General features: G+C 43.1%; 2 protein-coding genes across 5 annotated transcripts; one reads left to right on the forward strand and one right to left on the reverse strand.

The window, feature by feature from the left end:
- The first annotated feature begins 135 nt into the window (after window positions 1-135).
- kdm2aa (lysine (K)-specific demethylase 2Aa) lies at window positions 136-17,523 on the forward strand. 4 transcript variants are annotated; one of them, XM_051386071.1, is made up of 26 exons: window positions 136-285; window positions 3,186-3,324; window positions 3,569-3,647; window positions 3,756-3,802; window positions 4,119-4,297; window positions 4,573-4,679; window positions 5,132-5,225; window positions 5,750-5,903; window positions 5,998-6,113; window positions 6,200-6,326; window positions 6,425-6,663; window positions 7,184-7,261; window positions 7,450-7,577; window positions 7,675-7,798; window positions 7,877-8,005; window positions 8,229-8,312; window positions 8,596-8,850; window positions 11,706-11,741; window positions 11,935-12,040; window positions 12,180-12,782; window positions 12,870-13,035; window positions 13,800-14,051; window positions 14,157-14,320; window positions 14,676-14,822; window positions 15,670-15,888; window positions 16,713-17,523. In XM_051386071.1, exons 1-26 carry the CDS (start codon window positions 280-282, stop codon window positions 16,892-16,894), a joined length of 3,960 nt encoding a protein of 1,319 aa, XP_051242031.1. In that variant the 5' UTR covers window positions 136-279; the 3' UTR covers window positions 16,895-17,523. The 4 variants fall into 4 exon arrangements, with proteins under 4 accessions (XP_051242031.1, XP_051242030.1, XP_051242033.1 ...); XM_051386070.1 differs by lacking the exon at window positions 136-285 and adding an exon at window positions 615-1,319; XM_051386073.1 differs by lacking the exons at window positions 136-285; window positions 8,596-8,850 and adding an exon at window positions 617-1,319 and having other exon boundaries at window positions 11,709-11,741.
- A 1,013-nt stretch (window positions 17,524-18,536) lies between these two features.
- spcs3 (signal peptidase complex subunit 3) lies at window positions 18,537-21,524 on the reverse strand. Its single transcript, XM_051386190.1, has 5 exons — window positions 21,262-21,524; window positions 20,421-20,496; window positions 20,063-20,137; window positions 19,398-19,513; window positions 18,537-18,801 (listed from the first exon to the last, which is right to left on the reverse strand). The coding sequence occupies exons 1-5, from the start codon at window positions 21,402-21,404 to the stop codon at window positions 18,669-18,671; spliced, it is 543 nt and encodes a 180-aa protein (XP_051242150.1). The 5' UTR covers window positions 21,405-21,524; the 3' UTR covers window positions 18,537-18,668.
- Between the last annotated feature and the right edge of the window lie 985 nt (window positions 21,525-22,509).

The following is a 22,509-nucleotide window of genomic DNA, read 5'->3' on the forward strand; positions in this document are numbered from 1 at the left end:
GGCATGTTCCTCTCGCTCGCCGTATTCGAGCAGTACGTATTTGACGGACAAGCCGCTTCCACCAATCACGAGAGCCTTGCAACATTTTCCAGCCAATCGGCGACAGTTTTCTCGCAGTACACTTCCATGTATGGACCTGCACGCACTTCCTCGTTGAGGTGAAGGCTACAAAACGTGTCCCTCCGATGCGAGCCTTCGGGAGTGAAAACACAGGCCGCAGAAGGCGTCACACATCTCGGATTACTGAAGGCGTTTGAAAGTGGACGGGCCTGTGTGAATATGGGGGTAAGTTTTGTAAAACGCATTATTTTTTTTAGCTAATTCGGGTTATCTATGAATGATGACTAGTTATATTTGGGTAATGGGACGGTGGTTAGTGCGGTGTACTATCGCGTGATTGGCCACTTCTCTTAACTGATTGTTCTCTTGTCCACTAATTAACGTTATTGGGATATATTAACCAATGAGGCATACGGTCGTTTTCGAATTACGCTGTTATTGGTTGCTTGCCAGACCTTTTATATGTCTATTGGATATTCTTGTCCAATCACGGTTTACACATATTCCGTGTGAGTGACACTGCTCTAGTCCAATGAATGACCCGCTGGGGGCGTGACATGGTGATGGGACGGAAAATGGCGGCTGTTACACCGCATTAACTTTATGCCATACTAGTATTAACAGCAGCATGTACGCCCTTTTATTGTAGTGTATTAGAAATATCTGAGTATTGTTATTTTAATAAGACTTTAGGTCATGTTGTTTTTTTCTATCTGTACGAGCAGGACGTTTCAAAAAGCTGGATACGACTTGGTATGGTGAAGACAAGGAACAAAGCTCGAGTATTCAGACAGGCTTGATTTTATCATAACGATACATTTCTATACATTTTCACTTGTTACTGAAATTGGCCTCTTTAAATGAGTTTGGCTCCACATTAAGCTTCCCATACCCAGCTGCCTTTGGTTCAGCAAACCCACTGTGAAGTCAGTGAGGTTAGGTTAACGTGAGATGAGTTTTAAAGCTATCCAAAGACAACAAATGACTTACGTTCGTCTCAGTTAGCTAGCCAGGAGACTTTCTTCTGTTTCAACTTAAGCTAAGTTAGCCGAGTAGTAGAGCCACCGTTTGAACAAACTCCCTTCAGCTCCTTGTTTACTATCCGATGGAGCCGAGCGGCGTTACGGTACAGCCGACGGTGGTTGTTCGGAACCCTCTACGTTAACACTCTGCGCTGTTAAATACCCGCACTTGGTTGGGCAGAGCTCCTGTTTCCTGTGATAATGGATGATTCCAAGCCACGGTACAGCAGAAGGCTGGTAAGTTTAAAGAGAGTTTGGCCACAATTGCAACAATTACTCTCGAGATGAAGAAAGTTCTGTCTCATGTTATTTCTCACTGCCCAGGAGGACATGGCTCAAAAAATGGCTCCCACTGTGTTCATCTCATATTTGTAAACAAAAGAAGTTGAAGCTGCAGTATGTAACGTTTATTAAACTAACCTTTGGCAAGCTTGCTGAAACTTTCCCTATATCCTGACAGTAGTTCATAAGACAGATAATCTGTGAAAAAGTCAGGTTCCTCTGGCTTGTTTTAGCGCTTCTAAAGGCATATACAAGAATCCACCGGGACTGGACAGAAACAACCAATCAGACAAGATAAAGATGCTTTGGGTTGGACGCTCAAAGATAGTAGATTGTTGAGTTTCATTTCCAGTGTCCCAAAGATTCGATGCCAAAAGTCTTAAATGTAGTCTCTCGGCTGTAACGTTAGTTGTGAAGTGTTTGTGTATGTTATTGTGGCTGTCTGGTGTAAAGTGGGTTGTTGTTACAGCGGATTGTGTTACAGGAGGCTGTGAAGTCCTTTTTGTGGAGTTTTAGACCCCTACATCAGATCTGTAGCACACAATGTGCACTCTGCTGGTTATAGAAAGCTAGGAAGCTCATTAACTCAGAATGGAACAGTGAACATTTTAGCTAAAAGTTTAATTAGTGAAACATTTTTTAATTGGTTCATCCATCAATCAAGGATGCACGATAATTTATGAGTCGGTAACGAGATCATTCAATTACAGTTAACATCCAACATAAGTTGTTGGTCCATAACAACTAATAATAATAATAATAATAATAATAATAATAATGATATTATTATCAAAGCTAAAGTCTGTCTGTGAAGCTTTAACCTTTCTTACTCATGTGTGTAAAAACTACACGTTATCAACTGATTTTTTTTTAAATGCAAAAATGTGAAATTATGGTCATCTTATTGGCTGAAAAAAGTTTGTGTTGGTGAGACCTGAGTGACACGCTGGCACTGAAGGACACAGGGGCACATATGACACCAGTGTAATAAGAAAAGACTGTATTAAGCTAATCTTATTGCATGGTGGAATGCAGACACTAGTAAAGAAGCGGGAGAGATTATGCAGAGGGGGTTGGGGCCTCAGCCTGGGATTATCCCTTTGTCATCTGTCCAGACCTGGGACCCCAACTGAAGCAGTATTCTCTCTCCATCAATTAGTGCCAATGTGTGAAACCAGTGTTAAGATATTTAGTCTGTTTGAAGAGAGACACATTTTCTAATGTGAGGAGTCATCTACTGTGTGACAGTTGTACCTGATGGATGTTCTCATCCAGTTTTGGGTTCTGGTTTCATCTCCATTGAGGCTATTTTTGCTTTAGTTATTTAATACACAGTGAGTATTTAAAAATGAAGGCTGTATGAAGTATAAAATCCACTTTTAACCACTTCATTTTATTGACTGTAGTAGGGCTGAAGCTAACCATGATTTTCATTATTGATTAATTAATTAAACATTTTCTCGATTAATCAAATAGCTATTTGGTCCATAAAATGTCAGAAAATTGTGAAAACGTGCTTCCCAAAGCATAAGGTGACATCCTCAAAGGTTTGTCCAGAGACATTCAGTTTACTGTCAGAGGACTAAAGAAAGCAGAAAACATTCACATTTCAGAAGCTGAAATCAGAGAATTTGGACATTTTTTCTTTAAGAAAAATCGAATCGATAAATCGATGTTCAAAATAGTTGGCAAGTAACTTTATAGTTGAGTAGTGGTGTGATTGTCTCATTCTTTGACCATTATGCCCGTTCTCTGTCACCTGTCTTTACCATGCCTTTTTATTATATTCTCATCCATCCACCCTCCTTCCCCCTTCCCTAGCGGGCCGGCACCCGGCGACGTTACCATGACGACGGCATCTCAGATGAGGAGATCGATGGAAGGAGAACGTTTGACTTGGAGGAGAAAGTCAGCAGTCAGAGGTTCAGCTCTGACCGGGTCCTTCGCATGGAGGGAAGAGGTAGGCGGGCACAGTCTGTAAGTATGTGGACACCTGATCTCAGGTCAGAGAAGCTCAGTGGTCTAATGTTTCGTTAATAAAGCTGTGGCAGAGTTGAATGAGAGTAGACGTAAAGGCTGTTTGAATCGGGTATCTTAAAAAATCAAACGGCCAGCAGTGAATGATAGAAAACCAGAAGTAAAATGGACGATAAGAAGGACCATACCGTGGTCACATTTTGTTGTGTGTTTTCTCTGTTTCTTAGACTTCACATATGAGTTTGTCCAGAGAGGTGGCCTCAGGGACCCAATTGTCTTTGAGAAGCCTGATGGACTGGGACTGAAGTAGGCGTCCTCTTTATTTCTCTCTACTCCTCATCTACATTACGTACATTACTACGTCTTGTGTTCATTTGCTTGTAATGTGTTGTGTGACCTCTTGTTGTTCCGTAGGATGCCCGGTGCTGACTTCAGTGTCAACAGTGTCAAGATGCATGTTGGTAAGACTTCAGACAATTAATTAGATGCTCTCAGGTTTAGTACTGGCAGTAGCTGTAGGTCCTTCAACAAATTATATTATCAGCTGATGCCTGCACTCCTGGAAAACATGGGAAACCTGGGAATTTAAAGCCTAATTTTCCAATCATGGAAACGCAAAAAAATAAATAGAATTTAAAAAAGTTGTCCTGATAAATTTTAAATGTATTTTAGCCCTTTAGCTTTTGATTGCCTAAGTATTTTGTTTCCAGTTTGTTCAAACTGTTTCATGTCAACCAGATTTTTTTGCTGTGTCTAACCCAAAACATATCCTCTCAGGTAGCAGACGTATGATCGATGTGATGGACGTGAGCACTCAGAAGGGGACAGAGATGTCCATGGCCCAGTGGACACGTTACTACGAGACCCCTCCGTGTCAGAGAGAGAAGCTCTATAACGTCATCAGCCTGGAGTTCAGCCACACCAAGCTGGAGAACCTGGTCCAGAGACCTGCCACAGTACGTACACACACACATCATTAAGGCTTGTGTTTGTGTATTATACATTTTGATACATACCGCATGCAAACAGAAGCATTTTAGCAGCTACTGTAAGTGTGTCTATACCTCTGAGGATAGTTTGAAATGAAAACTGGAAGTGTAATCAATATGTTGTTACCTCAGACAAACTGTAAAGATGGATAGATATACTTTATTGATCCCAAGCTTCTTTCTTTCTTTGTCTTTCCGTCTGTCTTTCTGTCCCTTCCTCCATCTTGTATTGGTGTGTATAGGTAGATCTAATAGACTGGGTGGACAACATGTGGCCTCGTCACCTGAAAGAGAGACAGAGAGACTCGACCAACTCCATCAATGACATGCAGTACCCCAAAGTACAGAAGTAAGTCCCCCACGTTTACGTTCCTCAGGAGTCAAATCTATAGAAGTGTGGCCTGAAAAATGACTCAGAGAACCAGTGTGTAGGATTTAGTGGCATCTAGTGATCAGATTGCTGAAATCCCTTGACTCAACCAAGAACCATGGAGAACCTACAATGGCTGTAAACTGGCCCTATCTAGAGCCAGTGTCTGGTTTGTCAGTTCTGGGCTACTGTACTATGAAATATAGTAGTTGGATACGGCAGACTCCATAGAAGAAGACCTGCTCCCTCTTTAGGTAAAAACGTCTCATTCTAAGGTAACAGAAACATAACTGTCAATAGACCCTCCTAAATGTTACACACTGGACCTTTTTTATTCATCATTTAATTTAATCTCAAAATAAATAAATTCCTGTATTGAATTTCCTTGACATTTGAATGTAAATGCTGCTGCTGTTGGTGTGATCCTGCAGGTACTGTCTGATGAGTGTCGAGGGCTGCTACACAGACTTTCACGTTGACTTGGGAGGGACGTCGGTGTGGTACCACATACTGAGAGGAAGCAAGGTGGGACCAGACGGGGTTTAGCCTGTGTTTGGGAAACACTGTCTCCTGTTGCAGCCTCATATAATCTGATACAGGTTCAGTCAGGGTTCCCACTCATCCTGAAAAAAAAATATGTGTGTGTGTGTGTGTGTGTGTATGTGTGTGTGTGTGTGTGTGTGTGTGTGTGTATATATATATATAGATATAGATATAGATATATAGAGAGAGAGAGAGAGATCCTGGAATAAATAATCTGTTGTCCTAGAGAAATTTCATTTTATTTTAGCCCTCACTCATCATGAGCCCTGCATCATTAAAAAGGGAGGAATCCAACTGGGAATATGTGTAAATATCATGCATAGTTATATGACTGTGCTGTCCTGTATTGTTAAGAAAACCCCAAAAATTATTTCTTAAAGAGTGGGAACCCTATTGGTAAAAGACTGTATTTGAACTAAAAACATGAAAGTTGTTGTAAAACCTATAATAAATAAATGATTTAAAATGTACAGAGTGTGTTCTGAATTCCCGTTGTGTGTTTTCAGGTGTTCTGGCTGATCCCTCCCACCCCTCAGAACCTGGAGCTGTATGAGAACTGGGTGCTGTCTGGGAAACAGGGAGACGTTTTCCTCGGAGACCGGGCGTCTGACTGCCAGAGAATTGAACTGAAACAGGGCTGCACCTTTATCATACCCTCAGGTATACACTCAGCTCTCTCTCACACACTACAATGCTGAAGGATTTCAGTGACATAACAGAAATGCAATATAAATGTGTATATGTGTATACTCAGGTTGGATTCATGCAGTCTACACTCCTGTGGACTCCATGGTGTTTGGAGGAAACTTCCTGCACAGCTTCAACATCCCCATGCAACTTAACATCTGTAATATAGAGGACAGAACGCGGGTAGGTGCAGACACGCTCGCCTATGAGCTGTACATGACAGGAAGTGATGCATTTTGTGATTAAGTGCCTTTTCACCTCCACCTCAGGTTCCAGTGAAGTTTCGTTACCCCTTCTATTACGAGATGTGCTGGTACGTGTTGGAGCGCTACGTCTTCAGCCTCACCAAGACCTCCTACCTCACACCGGAGTTTCAGAAACACTCACTGGGCATTGGTACGTGCACAAACATGGAGGGTAGATGTATGGAGAAAATGTTTTCATTATGGGTTTTTTTGTGTGTGTTGTAAACCAAATGTGTTTCTTTCTGTCAGGTCTGAAGAAGCCGTCTGGCTCAGATCTGGCCAATGAGCAGGTGGAGGAGGAGGTTGGTGACAGTGATGAAGAGGCTTCAGAGCAGCAGTCTGACAAGGCCGCAGTAAAGGTTCATATGACTCCCCTCGAGCTGGAGGGAATGTGGAACCTGCTGGGTAAACTGGAGGCTCTACCCTCCAACAAGAAGTGTGTCCCAGCAGGGATACACAACGCCCCGGCACTCATTACACACATCAAGGTATGACTGTTGTGTGTGCGCTTGTCTTTGTAACATTTAATGTAGTCCTCTTAACTTTGCTGATTTTATATTATTACAATGTGGCTGGTATGCAAATGAACATGTTCCTGTCCATTTCCCAACAACATTCCGCATGCAAAACTCAGATCCAACCTTCAAACTAGACTGTGCGGTTACTGCATTGCCTATATCGCGCCTCAGATGTGTTCAGAAACATCTTTTGGTCTCCCGTTTAGCTTTAATTCTAATAAAAGTCCTGAAATGGAGGATTGGACATGTGTAGCAACGATCGGGCAGGATGTACGGCTCATGAAACTGAGTCAAGATTCTGTTATATCATTGCCTACTTCTCAAATCTTTTCAGAAACATTTTAATTATGAGAACTACATTTTTTTTTCTCTGGTCATGCACTAAAAAAATATTAGCAGATTTCTACAACCCAGTGTTGTGAAAAGAACATCTTTCCTCTTTTTAACAGCTGCTTTCAGTCCCACCACTCTTGTATGTGTTGTCTTGCAGGCCCTGCTGAAGGAACATGCCAATGACAATCCCAAACTGTCCTACACAGGAAAGCCCATCGTCAAGTGGCCAAAGAGAGTAAGCAGTCTTCACTTTAAGGCACACCGCACATTAGTAATGATGGTAATGACACATTCACAAGTGCTAAGTCAAAGACCGATATATGACTTGGATGAAAAGAGTGTAGTGCTGAAAAATGGTAAATTTTATAATGTTTGTAGGTTAACGAGTGTGTTAATGATGAATGTTCTATACTGTATAATCAGCCCTCGTGGTACCAGCCTCCTCCTCCTCCACCGCCACCTCCTCGTCCTAAACTGACCTCCACTCCGATCATCCCACGACCACAGAAGCCAGCCTCCTCCATGTCTGTGCTGAGACGACGCAGGGTCAGGTAACGAAGCGCGCGTGAGAGAGAAATCAACTTTGGCCGATTGTATACCGTTGTTAGCTTTTTGTGCAGTTGTATGATTTATTTGTCGTCTCTGCAGGTGTAAGCGCTGTGAAGCCTGTATGAGGCCAGAGTGTGGGGATTGTAACTTCTGCAGAGACATGAAAAAGTTTGGAGGACCAGGGAAGCTCAAACAGACCTGTGTACTACGACAGTGTATGTCTGTAAGTAACTGTTATTTATTTAGTTAATTGTTTATTTTAGATATGTCTGTTTTGTAACTCACCCTCTGTCCCCTACAGCCGGGCCTTCCTTTGTCTGCAGTGTGTGAGATCTGCAAGGAGCCCAATCAGGAGGAAACTGGAGACTCCTCCCTCACTCTGATGGAATGCTCCAACTGTGCTCAGATAGTCCATCCTGCCTGCCTCACGGTAATACACACACACACACACACACACACACACACACACACACACACACACACACACACACACTACCGTCTGAACTAATTTCTGACACTCAAGTGCGCTTTATTCAGGCTGTAAATAAAATGATTAATATAACATGGGAACTGTTATTACATTTTGAACAGCAGACACTCGATCCTGATGTTATTTCATCCTTTTTCTAATATGGCTGCATCTGTCTCTGCAGGTTCAGGGAGAAGGACTGGTGAATAAAGATCTGCCCAGTTGTTGGGAGTGTCCAAAGTGTGTCCAAGGAGTCACTGACCCAGAGGTACACAATGTCTTATTAAAACATACACACACACACACACACACACACACACAGTTTCAGACTTCTTGTATTGAATACACTGCTGCACACACACACACACTCTTGTGCTCTCTCTTGAGCACAGTCTTTGAACCCGGCGTTCACACACTTGGTTGCAGTGTCAAAGCTAATGGGTATTGTGTGTCTCCTGTCTGTTCGTTTTTCATTGTTTATTTATTTATTTATTTTTTGTTGTTTGGTTGCTTTATTTTCTGTTTTTTTGAATTTAATTTGACTCCGTCAGTCATCAGGCAGCGATGAATCGTTGGCTGCCGGCCACCAGCAGCACATCCGTCCTCATGGCCCCCTGGTCCTCAGGCTGGGCCCCGGGCCCTCTGCTACCATAGGGGGTCCTGTGGGCTCCCAGCATGATGGGGAAGTGGTCCGCTGTGGTTTCTTCCCTCCTCCTCCTCCTCTTCCTTGCTGCTCTTCCTCCTCCTCAGCGTCACTTCTATTGGTGGCGGCCCCTCTGCCTTCTCAGCCAATCAGCTCGAGACTGGTGAGAGGTGCCGCCTACTCTGCGTACTTCCACCCGTCTGTCGCGTGCACCCCACCCCGTTTTCCCTTCCATCTTTTTCAAGAGAACAGACACAACTCTTGATGTAAATATTCCTATTCAAATAATCTTACTGGCAGAGGATGATTTCCTGTTTGATTTCTGTTTCCATGGTTTCTACAAGAGTAGTGCCTCTTCTCTCAGACTGTCAGCTCTTTTCATTTTGGAGCTACCTTCAGCTCTGATTGGTTTCTGTCCAATTTTCCCTTATCATACTTTGTAAATGATTTTTCGCATGGCTCATTTTATGGACATAGTGTGCCCTGGTTTTAAACACTGTTTGACAAAACCAGCACCCTTTTCTTCAGGTTTGGACCACATTCAAACCTTGAAGAGTTGAACTGCTGTGATTTTGTGACTGTGGACACAGCATATTATGCTGTAGCGGATTTCAGCACCTTTAAAAGTGTATCAGTGTGCTACTGGAGTCTCCCCTTCTGCAGTGATCAGTGGCTCTCTTCTCTCAACTTTCAGTTTGAATGCCTGGAAGAGCTGCTGTTGTGCACTGTCCATCCTGTTCACTGGTTTTCCATCACTGCAGTAACCGTGTGGTGTCTGTATGACTTTCCGTTGGGACTGCACAGTTAATTGAAATATTTTGAAATACGGTAGTTCTGAAGAGATGTCCACACAGAACTCCATATCATGATTTTAATGTTTTTTATTTAAAGTGAAATTTTAATTTGTGATGCAAAAACAGTTTTACCATCTTACAACCGTGCTTTTTCACAAATTTGACCAATAATTTTGGTTTCCTGAGCAAAATGTTGAGCCATACGTCACCCAGTCATTTCCTTGTTTCTAATTATTGAGATGCAGATATTTGGGCAGCTCTGATTGGTTACACATCACAAGTAATAGCCAATCAACACTGAAGGCTGCTGTGCCACAGACAGGGAAATGTAAATACTCAAGTACAAGTGCCTTAAAAATTACTTGTGTACAATACTTGAGTAAATGTACTTAGTTACCCTCAACCACTGTATACATTTTTTTTATTATTTATATTTTATTTAATTATACTTGCGCACATTTGAATTATACACAGCTGCCTTGTCATGTAATGGAAAAAAATAGAAGAAAAAGAACTACTAACAGTTTGGCAAACAAACATCAACGATCATGGCATCATGTACATCCACATAGAAAAAACTTAAATAAGTAAACAAAGTTAGTTTTGGCCAAATGAACCTTTAAGCACCTCCTACTGGTAATCCAAAGTAAGCTGTTACAGGAGCTTTGAAAATAGATCTGCCTTTACATGCAGTTTTGCTGTAATTTTCTTTCATTAAATACACTTTCATTAACCTGTGTTGCCATTGATCTATAGTAGGTGGCAGTGGTTTGAGCCAAGAGAGTTATTTTTTTTGCCACCAATAAAAGGATGTGCAATTAAGCCTTTCTCTTTCCACCACTTTATTCAGATTTTCATTTTTACTGCAAAAAGTACACCAGTTCCAAGTATCAGTTATCAGTTTCCTTGATTACTAATAATCAATATCTATATCGTTTGAAACCTATTAAAGATAAGTCACTCCCAGTTTTGTCTCCCACACAAACAACATGAAATATCAGTAACAGAAATACGGTGAATATTCTCTTCATTATGCCGTTGTAGCTCTGTTTCATGTTCAAACTGTACAACTTGGTCCATCTTATTTTTAAATACTTTTCAGTTGGAAATATGATGAGTTATAATGATTTTACTTTCACATTCTGAAGTTAATCATATCCAGTTAAATGTTTGACTTTTGGAACAGTGTGTTTGAAGTTCTGAACACTGCTAGTAAAAGTCTAGTTATTAGTTTCTCTTTCTGAGTTTAAAGTGACTATGTAGTGTTGGAGGAGGTTGTTAAATCAGTGTAAGATATTGTCACCATATCAACTCTTTTATGTTTGGTACATGTGGTACTCAAGGAAACACTGTCCCTTAATGTTTACTCCCTGCACCCTGTTTTGTGATGCTCAACACAACCGTAACTGCAGTTCTGCTTGAATGTCTGTCTGAGAACTTCTCTATTGTTTAATCATTATTTCTTTATTTTAAACCAAACTAGTATTTGTTACATGAAATAACCGGTATATGTTTATCAATTCCGTTTGTTTTTGTAAACTTGTAGAAGCAAAAGTTAGTGAACCCTGAGCTGCATTGCTTAAAACAAGCAGGTAAATACAAACAAGTGGCACAAGATTGTTTGCTAAATGAACCACTGAAATAAGATCTTTAGGGAAGAGACTGGGCAGCACTGTAACAGATTGAAAATTACATTTGTGATGCAAAAATGATCCTTTCCACAATAATTGTGAGTCATATCACAATATCTGTCAAAATATTAGCATTTTGATGTTTTTACCACATCGTGCAGCCCTAGGTGAGAGGAAAATAAATGTCAGACGACCTTAGGAAGAGCAGTAACGGCACATTAGACTGGGGAAAGCTGGGCAGACTGACCACACACACACAAACGTCTGAGCAGCACTCTATATTTAATGTTTCTGCAACTATACTTGATGAGTGTGAGTACATAATAGCAATCCTTCAGTTCTGGGTAAACAACAAAAGCTATGCTGGCTTTCAGTGGAGACTTTATATTGTTTCATGATATGAGGCTTTTCCACAAAACACTTTTTTGTTTATGGGCTTAGAAATGATCAGAATTAGCTATTGATCATCAGCACAACATATTTTTTATCAAAATGTCAAAAATGTCTAATAATGCAGAGCCAAAAGTGTCAGAAGAACTGGCAGCAGGCTTTTTTCTTTTTTTTTACATTTTATATTTCTCCTCTTCCTCCAGCAGTCCAAAGGAGACAAAGGAGAAGGCCTTCCAGTGGTGAGTGTTCTGTGCACTATTTTAACAACTTGAGTTTATTTCTGAATACACTGTTTCTAAAACGTCCTTTTTGTGTCTGTTGTTCTCCATACCTCTTTCCCTGTACTGTCCTTCTTCGTTTTCATCTTTTTATTCTTCTTTCTACCCATCCCTCCATTTTTCCCTCCTTTTCCTTCTTTCCCTGCATATCCAGAAGCGAAAATCTTCCTCCCTGCTGGACGCGCGCATGGCTAAGATTTACCGACGACAGAGACATAGCCGCGATGGGGACGACTCTGCCAGCGATGACGATGACGAAGGTTTGGAACCCACCAGATCACAAAAAATATAAAATAAAAATGTTTTTCTAAAAAGGAAAAAAAAAGAATAGAATTTCAGATTTCTCTTGTTGTGATTGTGACATGATCGTCTGTCCCGTCCATCCGTCCCTCTCCTCAGCCTCTCACAGAAGAAGGATGGTGCTCACTGCCCGAGGGGGGAGCCACTCTTCCAGGAGGGGGTTTGGTGCCAACAGGAGAGGCCTGCTGAGAGGAAGCTCGGCCCACAGAGGAAGCAGAGGAGGTCTCATGACTCCCGGTTCCTCCTCCGCCCTCAAGCTAAAGCGAGGGATGGGTATGAGGGAGGTCGGGCGGAGGGGACGAGGGGTGAGGCTGCGGGGGGGCTCCAGGATGCAGCGAAGGGGAGATGAGTCCGAGGAGTCGGACGACGACGACGAAGACGACGATGATGAAGAAGAGGAGGAGGAGGAGGAAGAAGAGGACAGCGAAGATCAGCGGCATCGTCGACGCAGGAGGAGGCGCAGGACTGATGATGACGAAGACGAAGATGAGGACAGCGAGGGGCAGGAGTTTGACCCTGAAGAGGAGGAGATGGACACGCTGGAAGATGAAGAAGAGGAGGAGGAGGTGGAGGAGGAAGGGCGCTGGGATTCAGACCCAGAACCTCCGGTCCTCCTGGTGTCTGATCTGAACGATGACCTGCTGAGTGGCTCGTACCTGACTGTCACTCTACAGCGCCCCCACAAGGCCAAGAGACAATCTGGTAAGACCGCAAATCCCAGCAGTGACAGCGTAATCAGTTTAACATCCAAAGTTCCATTAATGAACCGGAAGTGTTGTCCCTGCTCAGGCTCCATCGTCCCAAAGCTGGAAGCAGCCATGGGTCCGAGGACCGCTGCAGTGGGTGCCGGTGGTCAGCAGGGCTTCATCCAGAGAAAGACCGCTCTGTCCAAACCTTCGCGACTCAAGAGCGGCGATACCACAGGCGACAGCGTAACCCCCAGAGGACCCGGCAGGTAGAGCTCAACACACGGTCAAACTCAGTTCAATACACTTCTACTACTACTGCTATCTTGTTATTTAGTTCTTTAGGCCTAGTGCCAGTTGAGACACATGGATTATTTAGACATTTAGACTCATGCATGTGTGGCCAGATTTTCAAACAAACCACAGAGAGGCTGCGATAGCAACACAGGCAGAGGGAGTGTGACATCATTCTCTGCTCAGAACACCATGACCTCCCAAATTGCTATAGATATTTACTTGGAAGCAGCCAACAAACAGCCCGGTCACAACAGGTGATGGGAGGATTATATAATCAGGGTCATTTTAATTGATGAACTTGCTATGTAACATTGAAACTATTCTCTGTTAAAAGTATCAGGACTATCTGGGGATGTAAATGACTGTTTTTGTGATCATAGTTTAGTATAAAGGTAACAACTATACTATTGCAGATGTATCGCGTATACAGCATGTCACCTGATAAATGACCAGAAACTGCAGTACAGATATGCCAAAGATATGTTTGAGATCTGCCTTCATGCAGGCTGCATGGCAGAGACCTGTCTTTTTGAGAAGCAACCAATCCAAAATGTCCCATGACAATGATAATATTTTGTTAGGTCAAGCCCTTATGTGATGTTAGTCTTCAAAGAATGGTTGAATAGTTCCCAGTAAATATGTGTTAAGTGTTTTTTTGCTTTATATGTCCATCCCTAATATGCATGTGATGCACTTCATAAACCCAAAACACCGTTTGATATCTTTGATCGTGTAGGCCACGCCTGCGGGGTAACCATGGCGACAGAAGTGCTAGAGATCACTCCGCATCTTCTTCAGAGGAGGGTGAAGCTGCTGCTCCTGCTGCACCCTCCTCTCTGTCACCTCCGTCCCTGCTGTCTCTGCCGTCCTTTAAGGACGTGGGCAACGAGAGAGGAGGGGAGAAGGAGGTGTGGGTGTCCGTGTTCAAATACTTGAACAGAGCCGAGCTGCTGGCCTGCATGACCGTCTGTAAGGCCTGGTACAAGTGGTACGTCACAATTCCACTAACAACTTAGCAACGTTCAGTATGTGTTTGTGTCTGAGTCCAGCTCGTCCTCTCAATAAACCCATCATGCCTCACTGTCCTGTGCAGGAGCTGCGACAAGCGTCTGTGGAGCCACGTGGACGTGAGCCGGTGCAGCCCACTCACTAACCAGGCCCTGGCAGGCATCCTCAAACGCCAGCCCACCTCACTAGACCTGTCCTGGACCCCCTTGGCCAAGAGACAACTAAACTGTCTGCTCACCAGGCTCCCAGGTAGACACACACACACACACACACACACACACACACACACACACACACACACACACACACACACACACACACACACACACACACACACAGAGAGAGGATCCCCTGGGCCCTAACAAAGTGGGTATTAGACAAATTAGGACTGAAAAATATTCCTTTCGTATAGAATTCTTTTTTTATTTCTAGGGTATAAACTGTGCAAAACAATGAATATTTCTTTGTAAACATAAAACTGATTTCTTTGTGCCTTGATACCATGAATTATATTGTTTCATCTGACCGATTTGAGTCTTCACATATTTGAATTGCGATATATCTTTACATTGCTAGTCTCATCACACCTCCTCTGTCTGTTCAGGTCTGAGGGAGCTGAGGGTGACTGGTCTGTCCTGGTCCTGTCTGTCAGCGATGGTCTCTCCCACTCTGCCCTACCTGCGGCTGCTGGATCTGCGCTGGTGTGAAGGCCTTAAAGACGCCCAGATTAAAGAGCTCATCAGCCCGCCTGGTCAGTTGCAGCAGAAATTAGCTCACTGTACACCGAATTTTTCGCAACCAGCATCAGACTGGTGCAGAATAACCACAGAAACATTTGTGTGAATGTGTGCATCAGAGTTGTCTACTTCTACTGTAAATCACTAAACGGTTCACACAGCTCCACAATTAATCATGGGTCAATTAAAACTCCTCTGTAAGATAATAACTCCATGTTCCTGCCAGTCTTCACCCAGTGTCTCCATTAAAACACTGGGTAACTGGGGCAACGGCTGATCACATCTATTCCACAAGTCTGGCCAAAATGTTGCCTGTAGCTCCGTGTCATTATTTACACTACAGGTAGAGATCACAGATAGACAGTGGGTTAAATGTTAGAGTTGTGTTTGCAGAAATGAGAGTGATCCTCATTTATTTGTGGATCATTTCAGAGAAAACTAAGCTGTATATTAAATCCAACTTCCATGTAATTGTTTGGCACTATGGTGGCATTAAACTGCAGGTGGTTATTGTGTGGATCATTGTGATGACACATGAAATTGTGCACTATAACACATGATGACCGAAGGCTCTTGAACATATCCAACAACAGTTTCTGAGAAGAACTTTCCACAGGGTTCCTAAACTGTCAGTGTGTCATTACGGGGAGAACTGGGATGAAAGTGGTGAATGTGATGGGCCACCATTCCCACAGCCTCTACCCTGTCAGCCTATAATGTATTCTTTCTGGTCTCGCCTCACAGCTGTTGGTGGGTGTGCCCCTCTGGCACTGGGCACGGCGATCTGCACCGCGCTGCTGGGTTCGCTAAAAACCTCCATATTGACCTTTCCATGTCTTCCATCTCTGTCCGTCCCTGCAGGTTCAGAGTCGTCTCGCAGCAGACTGAGAAATATGGTGACGCTGCGTCTGTCCGGTCTGGACATCAGCGAGTCCACTCTGAGGCTGCTGCAGCGCCACATGCCCCAGCTGGAGAGGCTGGACCTGGCTCACTGCAAGGACATAACCGACTCGTCCATCGCCCTGCTGGCAGCAGCCGGGACTCACACCCGCAACAACCTCACTGAGCTCACGCTGGCGGGTGGGTGTCTGAGCACAGTCCCCATCCATCTGATTGATCACATGGCCTTTCGTCTAGGTTACAACGCAGTTTGTGCTTCTCCACGGGGGTTTCTCCTCCAGTCAGGGCTTCTCTTTACAATGCCTGGCTGAGGGGTGGTTCCTCCAAAGAGCTGCCATTATGAACTGTCAGTACCGATGATTGATTTAATCAGTTATTTACTTTGTACAGTAACAAGCATGTCATATTGCATGTTCTAAAAGTACAAAAAATGATGTCTTTAGCAAAAATATTCAGTGAGATGAACTGTCCACTAAAATATTGAGTTTATGAAGGCTGCAGTCAACAAAAAAATCTCTCAAATTCAACCTGCTTTAAAACCAATGGATTCAACGATGTCGATGAACTACCACAGTGGAGTGCACTCTACCTGGTGGCTGCTAATCAAACTTACACAACGTTGCCAAAAAAATGAATTCCTGCAGTTTAACCATTTCTTACATAATCAATGTACATCAACATATGTCAGCTCTGCATATCTCCCCCTGAAAAATAATCTAGACGCCTTTTCTCCTTATTAAAGTAACACCGGCGATTGTTGGACAAATGCACATCAACCAAACAAGGTGTCGGCCCAATAGTTGATATGATTCATTCTAATTGATAAGGACATCCTAGTCAAGTTTTCTTGGCCCCATAGTGATCGGAGTCCTTTAAATATTGGGTATCTGCCAATACAGAGTCCGACCCTTACATATACACAGAAAATACTTCAAGTATACGTTATAGATGTGATTTGAAGGAAAAGTGTTTGATTTGCCATGTCTCTGCGTCTGTGTGTCCAGGTTGCAGTGAGCTGACAGATGGCTGTCTGTCCTACCTAAAGCGTCTCTCCTCCCTGACTCTGCTGGACCTCAGAGGCTGTAAGAGCGTCAGCAGGCGAGCCTGTGACGCCTTCATCTCGGACCTGTCCCACGTCGCCCTGTACTGTATGATGGAGGAGAAGCTCATCCAGCGCATAGACTGACAGGAGCACCTCGTTACAGCACAACTTTGTGTATCATGTTCTTAAAATCCTGGAAAGCACCAAACCTGGGGTTAGCTGACCCAACCAGCATCTGTGGCAGTACTTTGGAGACGTCTCCTTTGGGTGCCAGAGCTCCTAAAGACCTCCACTTGCTCAATCTTCTCTGCAAGACTACAAACAAGCATTTCCCAAAGTGACAAAATATTCCTTTAAAAAGATTTATCTTGAATGTTCCCATTCCCTCCATGTCTTCTGTCATGGTTGGAATGTATGTGACGTTTAATAACCAGAGGTCTGGTTACGTGTGAAACTACCTTTATACAGACTGACACAGGATGGAGCGCAGCTTGGAAGGCCATTATTTTTGAGAGTAAGAAAATGGAAAATAGAACACTGATCCTGTTTTCTCACTAAATAGTGTATTATGGAGTCTGTGTGTGTGCGCGCGTGTGTGTATGTATGTATGTGTGTGTGTGTGTGTATATATATATATGTCTTTTACTTTATGTTTCATCCAGGTTAACATTCACACAGACAATTGACTTTGTACATTTTTTTTTTCTACTTGTGTAAAAAAATGTGAATTGTTGGACTTTGTGTAATAAACGGTGCTTCAGTTTATATAAGAATAGCCAGCGAGTGTTCAGTCTGTCCGAGTAGCTCCAGACACAGGTTCATCTATGCGATTAACTCAAGCTACTTGCGTTGAAGCCGCAGTAGGTCATTTTTCTAAATGTTACAGTTGAGTGTAATCCACTTGCCAAAAAAGAGATGTTCCAATATCATTTTTTTTCCTTCCGAAACCTTAACTTTGTATCGACTGATGCAAGTAACAATCCGATACACATAGCATATCCTACGAATTGCTGTGATTGTAAGGCCTGACCGGGTTTTGAGGCTAATGAATGATGTGGTATTGGATCGGCACACAGATGCACACACTCGCAGATTTCTGCATTTTAGGCAGTATCAGGAATTTCTGATACTGGAACAACTGTAAAACACAGTAAAGGTTAAAGATGAATCTGATTTATGGCATTTTGTTTCTCAAATAATCTATAGATATCGCTCATCTGTAGTATTTCTTCAGTAGCTAAAATGTTACATTTACCACATAAAGTAGACCTATGTAGGATAATAGAGTGGCCACCTTCTCAGCTATAGTCTGAGCTGGAATAGTGGGGTTTGTTATATTTCTTTGCCTCACTGAGATAGGACAGCTGAAGACCAACAGGAAGGAGAGAGGGAATGACTCACAGTAAAGGGCCACAGGTTGGACTTGAACCTGTGGCTGCTGCAGGAAGGACTCTAGCTGGGCACCTCAGAGCTGGAGTCAGTGTCAGCACCTGTGTCTGTTAAACCTGAACCTGGGTCTTCACTGGGAACACGGGTGTCATTACAGCTCACTATTACTGAATCCATTCACTCTGATGGTGTCAGCAAACAATACTCATCCAGACCTCTGGAGCTCACTATGTGATAGCTTAACACCGACTGTATGATTGGCTTCACAGTGGGGTTGAATTTGGTGTGTTACATCATGGCTGACAGACCAATAATATCTGCATGTAGGGTAAGTGAGAGCATGTGTTTTTATATATCAACAGTTTACTTGTTATTTATCCTCACAGAGACACAGACGTTCCACTCTCAACTTTTATTACAAACCAAAAATTCTTTTACATCTATGAAGAAACGTGTGTGTGTGTGTGTGTGTACAGTGTGAGTGAGTCTGGTTTCATCAGTACAGTGTGTGCTGGATGTGTGTCTCAGTCTAGTAGCTCTTGGTGGTCTCGTATGTGTCTGGGAACGGGAGGCTGACGTGTCCACTTCCAGCAACAAGAGGCAGGATTCCGGCATTGGGAACAACGTTCCATGACAGTGTCAGAGTGATGTTCTTGTTGGCCCTGGAGACAAGATGTGACAGTTAGTCGATCGCAAACTTATAGTGTAGCTTAACTCCTAAATTCTGCCGTAGTTTGTGACAGCGGCCAGAGTGACAGTCGATGTATATATGTAGAATTCACATACTTTGCATTAAAATGTCCAGATCTGATTTTATAATGACTCACTGGCTGCAAAAGGGGCACAACGGCCATTTTACTCATGAAGTTCATGAGTTTACTCGTCATGAGGAGTACAGCTCAGACTACGAAAACAGAAGCGTCTGTCTCTGATGATATAATGCTGTCATACACTAAGGATGTGGCAGACCATACAGTGAATTTCTGAGCTTTTCTATGTAGATGTTGCACCAATATGACTCAAAGGTTTTATAAAGTGCTTTAAGAGGTACTCAAAGGCAAAGATGGTGGCATTACAGTTATGTGTGAAATGTAGTGAAGCAGAAATAACGTACCACCACTACTACTTTTTATTCATGGTGCCAAAAGATTAAAGCAGTATGATTTTGGTGTTTGACAGTTTATCTAGCGCCACTGCCAGCTCAAACTGGTCAGATTGCCACCAAATGTTCAGTGAATGCAGCGTGTGTGTGTCTAACCTGAGTCCATTGCCGTCATCAAAGAAGAAGTATTTGGACTTCATGTCTCTGAGGTTCAGCTTGGTGTTTTCACCTCGGAGGACAATCTTGTCCCATAGCACCACCTGGTTCAGAGACTGACACACACACACACACACACACACACACACACACACACACACACACACACACACACACACACACACACACACACACACACACACACACACACACACAGATTATTTTCACTCCCAGTATGTTTGTCACTAACAAGGTCCATTCATCAAAAGAGCTGTGAATGAGAGTTAGCTCATTTTCATACATGTATTAAATGAATATGTATTACATACTGTACTGTTTTGCATATAGCGACATTTAGACTTTATTAAGTACACCTGTAACCTCTAATGCAATCCAGCAGCAGCTCAACCATGAATTCTGCTCTTACAAAGACAATAATGATCACTATGGATTGACCCGTCAGAGGGGTTCATTATTGAGGTTGTAGTGTGCAGTGGTGCTGCGTTACATCTAACAAATCTAACCCACAACCGTTCCTGGGTAGCGTTAAATATATATCATGTTATAATGTCTACAATAGTGCAGTTGAATGATGTCTCTGCTAACATACTGTACACACGTGTGTGTGTGTGTGTGTGTGTGTGTGTGTGTGGACTATGACTTACATTGCTCTTTGAGGAGTACTCAGCAGACAGGTAGAGAAACAGCTGTTTTACGTTCCAGTCAAAAATTGGCTGCAAATGTAGGAAAAGTTGAGGAACAACCAGAGAACAGACACTGACACTAAATTGCTTTGGAACCTCAAAGGTTGGTTCCCAGCTGGAACCCCAAAAACAGCAGGTTGTCCATGGGAACCAAGGGTTCTAAGAGTCATTAATGGAGCTGATTTGGTGGAAAAGAGGCCACACAACAGAGTATGAACTCAAAGTGTTCAGACAGAGACAAATCTATTTCTTAGGGACTTCTGCACAAAGTGATCTGAAACTAAAATAAGATCTTTCTTCATTTTGAGTAGCAAAGGATATCAGCTGAGAGGTCAAAGGTGATGAAGCCCAGATCACTGCGCTCCCTGGGTCCTGTGAAGTCGTCAACGTTCTTCCTGTTAAACAGGGAGAGAAGGAAGGATGAAGTGATGGATGAGTTAAACGACAGCCAGCAGACTGGCAGCACAGAGCTGCTGGTATTCACAGTTTAAAAAATATGCTCCTTTGGAAGCTGCACGGCACAGACAATATCAATACACAAGAAAGATAGCTCACTGTGAGTCTTACTCCCAGGGCATCAAACACAGATGTATCGGGACAGTGGGAATGACACTCAACTATCAACTATCTTCAAGCCTCAGTTTTTAGATCCTTCTGGGTTCTGATTGGTTGTTTTCGTTCAGGCCCGGTGGAGCTCTAGGAGGAACCAGAGGAACCAGAGGAACCAGACTGTTCACACATTATCTGTCTCATGTTCCACTGTCAGGATAAAGTGAAGGATTCAGGGAATATGACAGAGAGGTCGTTTTTATCCCAATGACCTAGAGCAGCTTTAAAGCAGCGGACCTCACTCTACAGCTAGCTGCTGAAACTGTAGTCCGGTATCCAACTCCAAACAACAACAACAACAACAACTTCAAACACAGTAAACATCAAACTGAAGCCTGACCCAACACCACCACCACAAGGCCCTGCCAGCTGAGCAGCCCCTCCAACCACCGAGCTAACAGCGGCAGCCACCGAGCGGCTCACTTCCGTGTGCAGTGAACAATGATGGCGGTAATGCACCGGTAAGAGATGTGACACAGCTGTAACACCGTACACTGGGCTCACGTTAACGCTAACAGCTGTGACACACGGTGTTCGACGGTGAACCTTACAGCATGACTTTAGCGACGTGGATGTCCACAGGAACTCTTCTGTCTTTGAATGCTGTCGTGATAAAACAGCCGAATGTTAAGGCCGCCATGACGCTCAGAGAGAAAGCGAACAGAGAGTTAGCTCTGGACAGCACCGTGTTCATCTTTACCGAAGCACTAACGTTACAAGCACAGGGCTGATGGGAACCGCGGGGTTAATATCAATGTATCACACAGGCTGTCTGCGGGAGCTAGCTGCTGGGACAAACAGGAAGCGGAAAGCTGGGACGAATTAACACGTACTTCCTCTTCGTGCGTTTCAAAATAAAGACATTTTGGGCTGCTGGGCCGTTTTTGTGAGCGAAAGATGTGTTGTGGGACAAAAGGGAAATATTTTGTTTAAGAAGATAAACTTTGTATTTAACTCACTGCAGTGTAGTGGTGTCTTAAATTAGTTTTATTCTCCTCTGTGAAAGGTTTTTTAGGTACTTCCGTTTTATGTATCACCGTTAACTTGACGCGAAACATTTGAACGCGAGCGATGAGTAGGCGGAAGCAGTACATTCTTTTTCTTCAATAACTTTATTCATAACCAATTCAAGAACAAGTCTGACTAAATCTGCGCATGTCTGGTGAAATGAGCTAAAATCGAGACTGTATCAAAGCGAGGCATCAACAAGACCAGAGAATTCCTGAATAAAAGCGGTTAGTTCTGGGTTCTGTGGCTTAAAACACAAAGTAAAGGGCCCTTGCCATTTATCATAAAACCAAATGATTCAAAGCCCGGTTTCCCCTCAGAAATGACACATTTTCTCATCTTCACCTCTCTCCTCTCATACTGTAGTTCTTTAGTTGTGCATAAAATAAAATAAAACAGAAGAGCGCGGCCTCTAGTGGCAATCACAGGGAACTGCAACACAATCTCTGGAACAGTCCCTGTCCCTCTTAAGGTAATGGCCTTTAAATCTAAACTTTCTACACATCTCAGGTTGGCCTCTTTCTACACATCTACAGTTCAGTAGGCTTACATTTCTTAAAGTCAATCCAGTGCAACACAAAGTCAATGTGTATATATTCACTTGTATATGAGAGCTTCAGTGTTAGTCAACCCTGTCTTCTGCATTTGCCCACATGTTCTCATCCCCAAAATATTTCATTTCCTCTCTTACAGTACACCTGGGAAAGAATCTGTTTGCATGCCTGATCCATCCCTGGCAATCTTCTGCAGATATTTCCGCACATTCACATTCATTGTGTCCAGGAGAGACA

Source organism: Dicentrarchus labrax, unplaced genomic scaffold, assembly GCF_905237075.1.
Source record: "Dicentrarchus labrax unplaced genomic scaffold, dlabrax2021, whole genome shotgun sequence".
In the NCBI taxonomy this organism is placed as follows: Eukaryota; Metazoa; Chordata; class Actinopteri; family Moronidae; genus Dicentrarchus; species Dicentrarchus labrax.